The sequence below is a fragment of the Biomphalaria glabrata genome, chromosome 1 (assembly GCF_947242115.1).
Source record: "Biomphalaria glabrata chromosome 1, xgBioGlab47.1, whole genome shotgun sequence".
Lineage (NCBI taxonomy): Eukaryota > Metazoa > Mollusca > Gastropoda > Planorbidae > Biomphalaria > Biomphalaria glabrata.
The window spans coordinates 22,331,367-22,342,460 of NC_074711.1; the positions used below are offsets into that span (position 1 = coordinate 22,331,367).

Here is an 11,094-nt window from a genome sequence, read left to right on the forward strand (position 1 = left end):
ATTAAAGCTGCTTTTTCATATCTTTGAGCTCCACATATAAATTCAAGCTTCACCTTGGCTAGAGCTTCTTTTACAGAAAAATGAAAGAAAATCATCTTCAGAAATCTCAATATTTTCCAATTTTAAAAAGTTTACATTAATTACATGTGAGATTTCAATCATATTTTATTCATGAAGAATGTCGTCATTTGTTTAACAGTTAAAACATTTTTTGTGGGAATAAAAGCAGTGTTCATATTCATACATGCAGCTGGTATACATCTGAAAGTAAGGTTTCACGTTTTCCTTGTGATATTAATTATGAAATAACATTTTAAACATTTTGATAGAATTTCATTTAAAAATTTAAATATGTTTAGCCGAAATGAAAAATAGATCTATTTATTAATTGTGAATAACATGTTCTAATATTTACCCACTGTCATTTTTTTAAATTGTCAGTTATTCACAAAGTGCCTTTTTTTCTTGGGTGTCACTCCCCCCCCCCCCCCCCCGGGGATGTCACCCAGTGCGGACCGCACCCCCTAGTGACGCCACTGCATAGATCTACATAAAAAAATATATTCAACTGCTCAAGCTTTTGTATAAAAGGAAGGGCTAAATAGCCTTTAGTCTCAATTACTTTATGTAAAAATTACATTCGAAACATGGAAGTTTATATATTTATGATTCGAAACTTAACATTGTACCAACTTGAACTATGTTAGCAGCTTAGCCCATTAGTTTTCCTTCTGCAGTTGGAAACGTTTTCCCGTTTGTGTCCTTAACCGTTGTAGAACGTTTCTAAAACCCCCATTGCTTTAGATTTTTTAAAAAGAAGATTTCTTCTAGTGGCGCTGCAATCATTTTGGAGATTACCGATTCTATTTTTGAAAAAATTCTATGACACTCGTTGATATCCTTACTTTTGGTTAAAAATATAATAGCCACTTTAAAACAGGATTTGATGTTTTCACTGGGTTTGGTTGTTTCAAATGTTACTTCAAATGTTCATTTCAATTGTCTTTTTTTTTTTTTAACACCAGTGCGCTAAAAACGAAGACACTTTTTGCCTGCCATTCTTCCTTTTTCTCCTGCACCCCTTACACTGACGGGAATCTTTCTTAAAACCTGAATGTAGATTTTTAATATTGTGTAGCACTTCATTTATAGAACTAAATCAGCCAAATGAACTTACACACACTTTTCGGTAATTGGATAAGTGATGTCATCTAGCTAACAAAACAAACAGGATTTAGCTAAAACGAATTCTATTCAAAGATTACAATAGCTTCGTAGGTTGTACTAGAAGTTACCTACACTCTAATTTTGAATGGCTCAGTGATGTGGGTACGAAGGAGGATGTCTCTCTGAATGCACTGCTGCCCATGTGTCAACTACAATGACATTGCGGGCCACTAGCGTTAAGTTACGATATTAAAATAGATCCGGGAAAGAAAAGAAAAAATAATGTGTGGGCGGAGGTTCAAACCAACGTGTGAATCTATAAGCAGTCTGACTGTTGACAGAATGTGTTTGTTTAGAATTGATGATTGACGAACATTGATTGAACTAAAGGTAAATATTTGTAGACACTAAAGCTTTAAATTAATTTCATTTTCTAAAATTAAACAAATGACGATGCATAGACCTTAATTGTTACAAATTGTATGAAACGCAGCTTCGGTAACTAAATTGCAAATTCTATTGTTGTTGTCACTATTATTATTATTATTATTATTATTATTATTATTGCAATGTCTATTTTCACATCCATTTCACCTCCATTGTTTGGGAATAGCATCTGAAATAAAGAACTTCTAACATATTCAACGAATAGTGACTTGTTTGGTATTATCTGAGCCATATATTATTATTATATAAGTTATTATATAAGTAGCCCATTCATTAGATTTACAACAGGTGTAGTGAATTACAGGGAAGTAAGAAGAAAAGTGTTAATAGACGTCCAAAGGTGGACATGTCCTCCATTTTGTTGCTGTGTCCTTCAGGCATTGCACTAAAATGGAAAAACAAAAAATGTCCGGTTTTTACTGCAAACTCTCTTTATCAATCAATCAAATACAATCATTTGAATCTTCTGGTTTTAGCACACACACATATATATAGAGAGAAGAAAACGGTCACGTGTCTTTGACAGCCTTCGTTATGAACATGTATTTATATATTTAAAGCTGTTTGAACACAAACCAGTATCTGTGATTTTATTACATTTTGCACGTTTTCGGCCTAAGGGTGAGTGGACAAGAGAGAAATAGACTTTATGGACCCAGCGAGAGGCACGGTCTGAAGACAGCACGGAGCTATAACGTTTATTTGCATGATTGTTGAACACTGTGCATTTCACTTTAGCTAAGAAATAGGATACTTCATAGACTTCAATAGACTAGTTCGACAGTCTAGGATCTACTGACATCCTTCATCCAATACATTGTTAGAGCCTATTAAAGTTTATTTGACCTAGCCTTGTCGTGTCATCGTTGTTAAGGCTTTGACCTCCTTTAGTTCTCTTCTGGACGTGCTGGCGACTGCTAAGCCTAATCACAAATGAATGAAACGAGGCTCCGAACCGAACAGAGAAATGTGTGATAAATCCTGTTTTTTTTTACAACTTTGCACTACTGCAGCACTATTTCAAACACTTCGAAATTCTCTTTGTCAAGATTGAATAACAATGGAAGAACTAGGCGTAGTTACACTTCTGTTTTGTCTTTAGTTTTCGTATGTCAATAGTATTTTGTTCCACTGAAACTGCAGCTTTATGTTTTAAGTGAGTTGATAAACGACTCGTGCTTATCCCAATTCATCATTGAATTTAAACTCTGTATTACCCGGGCAACGATACTCTGACTCAACCTGGCGCCCGGGTGGAAACGGTCGTTATTCGACACGATTAGGCCAAACGAAAAGTAAAACAGAACTCCTGTTGGGTTGCTTCAGGACCGAGTCCATTCCTCTTGCTAGATGGAAGAGCGCCTTAACAACTTTGTCACTATCCACACTCAAGGAGTCCTTTTATGGCGTGCTGATTTGGTACAGAGAACACATTTGGGGAAATTCCTCCCGGTTTGCGCGGCCTTCGGCCTCGCCTTTAACCCAAGTATCTTGAGCAAGAGATATCAGTAATAGGGATTTAACACATTTACATCTGCTAGGAATTCTCCCAGACAGAATATTGGTTCAGACAGGCCGACAATTAAAAAGATGTAGAACTCTATACGGTCGATATGTCTGATCTGGTACTGATTTAATTAAAATCTAGATGTAGTTGGTGCTTATGTAAAAGAAACACTGTGAACAGACATTTTCGGAAAGTAGATACTAAAATTATTTCTAAAAAAAACTTCCACCTCACACTAAAAGCTTGTCAAACGTTTAGCATATCTTTCTTTTTCATTTAGAATGCTCCATACCCTAAAGCCACTCGTTAGAGTCTTGTCCATCCTTTCGATACCGTCAGTTTACTTTTTTTAAAATTTGTTGTAAAATGTTTTCCATGTTTCGGATGTTCCTGCAGAGTTAAAGATAATTTACTTCTTAGTCCGAACCACCAGCAGGACGACGGGGGATGGGAGCGGGCAAGATTTGACACGGGACCATCGATAAATTCGAAAGACAGTTCAGCGCGCAAACCGCACGACCAGGCAGACTCAAATTCAAACACATCTTTGAGTCAATTGACTTACTACAAGACAAAAAAAATTCTTTGATTATTTACCCAAGTCTAGTCAGTAGAGGAAACGAATACACTGCAACATCTTTATGAAGAGCTAGTTTCTAAGGTTATTCAAGGGCCACTTAGAACTAAAATTGTATAAGACTAAGACTGCTTTATTGATCCCTAATGCTGTCAAATAAATCGTTCTCAAGAGAATTAATTTTCCCTGTTTCTTTACAATCCTTAAGGTTTGAAATTCACAATGAGTATCAACAAACCAGCTGGAGTCTTATATTCTGCTCTACTTTTCATTGCTACTGTTCATACAGCATGGTGAGTAGTGTCTATAGGTGAGTAGGGTCTATAGGTGAGTAGGGTCTATAGGTGAGTAGGGTCTATAGGTGAGTAGTGTCTATAGGTGAGTAGGGACTATAGGTGAGTAGGGACTATAGGTGAGTAGTGTCTATAGGTGAGTAGGGTCTTTAGGTGAGTAGGGTCTATAGGTGAGTAGGGTCTATAGGTGAGTAGGGACTATAGGTGAGTAGTGTCTATAGGTGAGTAGGGTCTATAGGTGAGTAGGGGGTCTATAGGTGAGTAGGGTCTATAGGTGAGTAGGGTCTATAGGTGAGTAGGGACTATAGGTGGGTAGTGTCTATAGGTGAGTAGGGTCTATAGGTGAGTAGGGTCTATAGGTGAGTAGGGTCTATAGGTGAGTAGGGACTATAGGTGAGTAGTGTATATAGGTGAGTAGGGTCTATAGGTGAGTAGGGGGTCTATAGGTGAGTAGTGTCTATAGGTGAGTAGGGTCTATAGGTGAGTAGGGGGTCTATAGGTGAGTAGGGTCTATATGTGAGCAGTGTCTATAGGTGAGTAGTGTCTATAGGTCAGTAGGGTCTATAGGTGAGTAGTGTCTATAGGTGAGTAGGGTCTATAGGTGAGTAGTGTCTATAGGTGAGTAGGGTCTATAGGTGAGTAGGGTCTATATGTGAGTAGTGTCTATAGGTGAGTAGGGTCTATATGTGAGTAGTGTCTATAGGTGAGTAGGGTCTATATGTGTCTATAGGTGAGTAGGGTCTAAAAGTCAGTAGTGTTTATAGGTGAGTGGGGTCTATACTAGCAGAACACGGAATTAATTATTTAATAAGTATCATGAATATAGCAGCTCAAGTCTCTCATTAACTAACAAGACTAACTCACATGAACACATAATTTTAATCATCTAAAAATAATATAATACATTTTGTACATTTAAATAATTTCATAAAATATAGTTGTATTATGCGAGTTCATTGTAAAGCCTACAGCCTAATTTGTTGTTTGTTAAGTGCACGGATATTGCATTGATTTCTTCTGCTATGTGCTTCTACCAGGGCCGGCGTCTGTCTGTTTACAAAGTATCCCGTGAACGGCCTGCCGGTCAATGTGACACTAGTGGTCAACAACGTCATTGAAAATCCTACTTTCAAGAGCTCACAAACCATCAGCCTACCCCAAACCTACCTCATCTCAGTAGTGAGTGCCGCTGCAGATGTGAACAAAGTATTCCAGTGAGTATTAAAGTTAGCAATTTAAATGTCTTTCAGAAGTGAAAAAACTTTCATGTTACGCCTTGAAGGTCAAAGTTCACCCCGTCTGGAAAACTCGGTAAACACGAAATGGCGAAAAAATACGATGGATGTTAAGTAGACCGGTTTAAACTTTATAGAAAAAACAATGATAGAGTCTCGTGATAGACAACTTAAAAAACAAAATACAAAAAAGTTATTCACAAGGTTTTGGAATAAAAATGTTGATTCCTTAAACAACTTATTTATAAGATCAAATTTAAATATACCGCCAACGAACCCTAACCAAAAATGTATGGCCCTATATTGAGGTCCTCAAGGCTAGCAGAAGACCTTTCTGCAGGTAGCTGTGTATCAGATAAAAGAAGAAGATGCAGACAGGGAAAGCAATGGGAAGAGGCTATCAAAGAAAGAAAGATCATGTGTGGAGCCCCAACGTTCTAACAGACTAAGGGATGATGGGAAGAGGCTATCAAAGAAAGAAAGATCATGTGTGGAGCCGCAACGTTCTAACAGACTTAGGGATTAAGGGAAGGCGGAGGTGAAATATACAAACTGGGAAACAAATCTCTAGATACATTTTCATTTCCAGATGTTCAAAAAGAAAGATGATGATGTGTGTGTGTGTGCAACAACATTTGTACTGGTTCGAGATTGACTCCCTTTATTTGAGACATTATTACATACATAGTGTTCAATTGTTGTCATTGTAAAAGTGTTGCTGCCAAAGGAGATCAATGAATACACGGCAATCGTTTCACACTTGTACTAACACGTAGAGCTAGTTGTGAGGGTTCAACAAGGGAAACAAATGGAGGGGGGGGGGGAGAGATACAGTTCTGAAACTTGTTCTAAAATGACAGCGGCCATCAATTAAGTTTTATTTCTAAATATCAGTAAACGCTAAACCTACATGCCTGTGACTAAATGATGGATGTTTTTGTCATGGTAGACTGCGTTCTATTTTATATTTCAGATACTCTGCACAATATTATAGTAATTTAGGCTTGATGATTACAGCCATCAACAATGTTTTCGCCAATCAACAGAAGAGAACTTATTGGGAATTCATTGACGCAAAAACCTTAAAGCCTTTGGAATGTGGTAAGTTTCCAAATACAAATGAATTAAAAAAGTTAGAGTTATGGCCATTTTGTCACAAGTATCTATACCTCACAATACATGGCTTTTTACCTCACAATGTATGACTCTTTTCCTTACAATGTGTGACTCTTTACCTAGCAATGTATGACTCAAAGCAGTTTTGAAATTGATTGAAGTTTGGGGGACACTTTGAAAAAAAAATCTTAAATATGAAATTCCTTTATTAAGCCTAATCAATTGAATTAGTTCTAAATATATTAGGACCTTCGGTTTGCTCTTGAACTATTTCAAGCCATTAACAAAATGTATAGAATGAAAGTAGAATTCTTGGAATGGGGGAAGTATTTCGTCCCCTTCTGAAAAGTTTTTGTTTATATAATTCTAAAATGCATACACTGGCGTACATAAATAATTGAATAATTAAATATAGTATATTCCAAAATGTTTTTGAAATGATTTTGATTTTGTTTTGAACCAACATAGATCTGTATTTGAGGTCTGTATTTGAGATCTGTATTTGAGATCTGTATTTGAGATTGTACAAACGATTGAAAAGGGTTACCAGAAAATAAAAACATTTTCATTTAAATCTCCTCTGTTCAATATAGGCCTAATTATTCATTTAAAATTCAAAATCATACAAATATAAAATATTAATATAGACTATATATACCAAGAAAATGTTTTAAAATAATAAAATAGAAGAACACCAGAAAGTCTCTATCGAAAATGACAAAATAACTTTCAAACGTGTTTGAGTTTTGAGTAAAGGCACATCAGCACAATTTAGGAAAAGGTTTTTAATCCCCTAATTCCTCCTTCTTTATCTGTGAACAACTTTTGAACAATCGTTTGTGTGACCTTTCAAGTCCTATGTGCATCTCAACTGAGTTGATAGTCTCAGATAAGTTTTTGAAACCTCCCTTAAAACTGATCTAGCCCAAAGCTTCTTCAATCGACTTTTGTCTTTTTTATACGTTATAAAATGAGACGGCAGAAATCTTTTTTAATAAATGTCCAATACAAAGTAGGTTTACTTAGCAGGATCTTCCTCCATTTTCTGACATCTTTCATTAGATTCCATTAGATCACTATATTTCTCCATCTCAATTTCTCTTTTTTTTTTTAAATCCCTTTAGACTGGGAAATAAAAATGTCTTCTGAATGTAATCGAGATCTTAAAATCAACATGTAAACAAAGTTCAAATTACTAGCAAATAACTTAATTATCAAAATCCACTTTTTACAATTCATCTTCTCAGCTTGCAAATTCTTCATAGGAAAAACAAAACAAAAGGTCGGTAGCAAAACTGACACGGATCTCGAAAACGGCTCAAATGATTTTCCTAGAAGTTTGATAATATGTATGTCTTTATGAAAAGAGTCACTAGCTACTTGGCCACGCTGGGAAAACTTTTTGGGAAAACTTATAATAAAAAAAATAATGTCTTCAAAAATTTAATTTGGTCCGGAGGTCTAGACATTCTATATTTTGTGGGACACAAGTTAGTGGGCATTCCGCATATATTCATGAAAGAGTAAAATAAATCAATAGACTCTCAGAAACATTTTGCGCAGCGTCTTCTGAGTCTGGATCTATTGGCCTAGCAGTAGAAATGTATACACTTTCAGATTCTGAGTAGATTTATTCATTCGCTTAACCGGGATTTTTGTTGTTGTTGGTGAGGGGGGGGGGGGGGGGTAATTGGTACGGGGTAAAAAAAATGTCCCAACTTTTCGTTGATCTGTCACTCATTAGTCATAAAGAACAAACTAATCACTCTTACAAAAGTCATTAGCTTCATAAGGGAGACATTTAAAATAGTGTACTTTTTTACAATTCCTCTTGTCATCTTGAAAAGTCTTCATCGGGTAAAAAAACTAAAACCTGGGTGGACAATTATCTCGAAAACGGCTCTAACGATTTTGCTAGAAATTATGTCTATCTTTGGGAAAAGAATTACTAGCTAATTGGCTACATCGGGAAAACTCAGCTTTGACAGTTATAATTTTTTTGTGGAATGTGTGGCTGAGAGGCCAAAACCACTTGTTTACAGCTTCGCTAGCTAACAAGGGAGCTCGAGTTCAAGTCCCGACTCGAGCAGAGTTGTGTTTTCTGAGCTGCTAAAGGCAGCACGGAAACGTTCTCCCTAATGTCCCCTCCACTTACTGGTACACAAAAGAAATTGAACCATGGCGGACTGAGCATGCTATAAGCATGAAAGATGCGCTATTATGAAATTATTATCTTCTAAAATTAAATGTGCTCTGGAGGTCTAGATTAGTGATGCCCAAAATACGGCCCGCTGGCCAGATCCGGCCCACGACGATGTTCCATTCAGCCCGCCGAAATGTCGGCACAAAGTGTAGAAAATCCGCTACCCCGCTACCATGACTAACATTTGTGTGTTTATGAGATTGGACTCTGAATAAATAGACCTTTACTTTTGTCAGAACATAATTATAAGCCAATATATTTGAGTTGTCAATAAAGTGTGGCTGTTTTATAATAAAAAAAAAGAAAAAAAAAAAAAGAAACGCAATTATAAAACACATTTGACGTCATTTGAATCAAAAGATTCTTAAACTACGTCTAGAGATTGGAAGATTTACCAAAAAAAGAGACAAGAATATGACTCTTTGGTAAAACTAGCTACACTGTTGCTCATATCTTTAGTAGAGAAATGAAGCCTGTTTTCTGACGCATGAAAAAAAAAAAGATAATACTATCCCATTAATGAATGTAAGTGCTAGATCCACGGGTTTCTAATCAACTAGTTTCAGGTCAATTTCATTTCATTTTTGTACCTTTCCTTTATGTGGCCCGCAACACCGCAGGTCGATTTATGTTGGGCATCACTGGTCTAGACAATCTCTCTGGTATACACATACGTCAGCGGGTATTCCCGCATGTCTTCATGACAGAGTTTAAATAGATAACTAGACGTTGAGGACCATCTTCTAAATCTGGATCTATTGGCCTAGCAGTCACAAAACGAGTATCTTCCATACCATATATCTGGATACAGAATTCTAGTCTAGGCTACTGTCTTCTCATGTTGTCATGTCTGGATCTGTTATCACCAAACTAGAATTATACATACTCTGACTATTGAGACGATTTATACATGGACATAACCAATATATATTTTTTTTTCGAGGAGTGGATTTAGGTGAGGTAAAACAAAATGTTACATTTGTTTAAATCTATCATTCATGAGCTATTAATAGTAAAGTAATTGGTGATCGCTTTGACCATAAGTCATCATCCTCGTAAAGGAGTTGTCTTTTAAAAAACAACTTGTTCCGTTACTTATTTTCAATGTAGGCCTAGATGTCAACAATAGGCAACCCTAAATAAATGATATGCTCAAGTCTTTCTAATAAAAATATTACATTTGTATTTTAATGATATTGTCAATAGCTGCATTAAATATTCTTACATGATATACATTTGAATATTTTATTTTTCTGTATTCGTTTTAATCTTCCAGGTGTGTCTACTTTTGTACCATTCAATGAGGACGTTATCTTGTTTAACTTGACCACATACTGACCACGGGATTGATTTCTAAAAAAAGAAGTTCAGATTTGTTTATCGTTACATTGACCCCTTCAGCTAATTAGGACACTGGAGCGACATAGTTATTTTAGCTGATTTGGGTGTTTGTGTGTGTGTGTGTGTGGCTACGTTAAGAAATACACTATACTGTAGTTCGATGTAATCCTATTTATCACGTTATCTAAAAAGTAAAATAAATATATTTAGACTAAGACACTTTATTTTGCCAATAAATGCTCTAGCATTCACATTTTTAATTATTATTATTGTGACTGTTGTATGCTTCTAAGACCAATATATTTCTTCTCAATGTATGCACGCAGGATGATCACGTGGGCGCTGTGGATGCTGCTCAATAGAACGCGCTGTGTCCTGGCTTTTGGTAATCTTTTCAAAGTGTGCTTTATTTTGTGTTGCATTGGGCGCGTGCATCTCTCGACATCAATTCACAGCATCACAGCTCAAGATTCTAAGGTGTAATTAATGGCCATTTGTTTCTACCGTGGACATGTATCCAGTGCAAACGATATTTACACGTGACACTTAAGTAAGAACGGTCAAATGGCCAAAGTCACTGAGAAGACATTATGTCCTAAATAAATTCTTTTAAAGACGCAGAAAGTAATGACGTCATTTGAATAAATGAAAAGTGGAGTGAACTCTGCCCTCTGAGCACAAAATTTCCTTGAAAGTAGACGTAGATATGTTGTGTATGAAAATGAATGTAAATCTCTGCTATGTGGAATACACAATAATTACAAACAGCTTGCATTAGTTTTGTTTTGTTTTGGTGGTACATTTCACTAGTTTCACTAGGCGCCTTATTGATGTCAATCTCACAACTTGTCAACCTATTAATGTGCCGTCAGACATGGCACATTCCAACCTCCGCCATAGACACAAGTTTATTCTACCCAGAAGTAACAAGAAGGTTGATATCACTGCAGCGTCTGTTGATTACATAAGTCTAACCGTGTATTTTGGATTGGCCTCTTTTCATCACATGGAAAAAATATCGTCTTTCGAGACATAAAACTCTACAAATGTTACCCATATCAACTATTTCGTATACAACTTAAATGATATCGTTGACACGAAGTTCAATTTGTCCATTCAGAACCAGAGATGTTTGTAATCTCAGGCAGAACTGTTGGAGTTTGAAAACTATAGATGCTTAGATCATTTGATACATGATCCATTTGCTA

The 11,094-nt window shown here is 36.1% G+C and overlaps 1 protein-coding gene across 1 annotated transcript; it reads left to right on the plus strand.

Annotated features, from left to right (window-relative positions):
- The first annotated feature begins 1,294 nt into the window (after nucleotides 1–1,294).
- LOC106073768 (cobalamin binding intrinsic factor-like) lies at nucleotides 1,295–10,654 on the plus strand. Its single transcript, XM_013234414.2, has 5 exons — nucleotides 1,295–1,557; nucleotides 3,907–3,991; nucleotides 5,029–5,205; nucleotides 6,200–6,327; nucleotides 9,822–10,654. Exons 2-5 carry the CDS (start codon nucleotides 3,921–3,923, stop codon nucleotides 9,881–9,883), a joined length of 438 nt encoding a protein of 145 aa, XP_013089868.1. The 5' UTR covers nucleotides 1,295–1,557; nucleotides 3,907–3,920; the 3' UTR covers nucleotides 9,884–10,654.
- The last annotated feature ends 440 nt before the right edge of the window (nucleotides 10,655–11,094 follow it).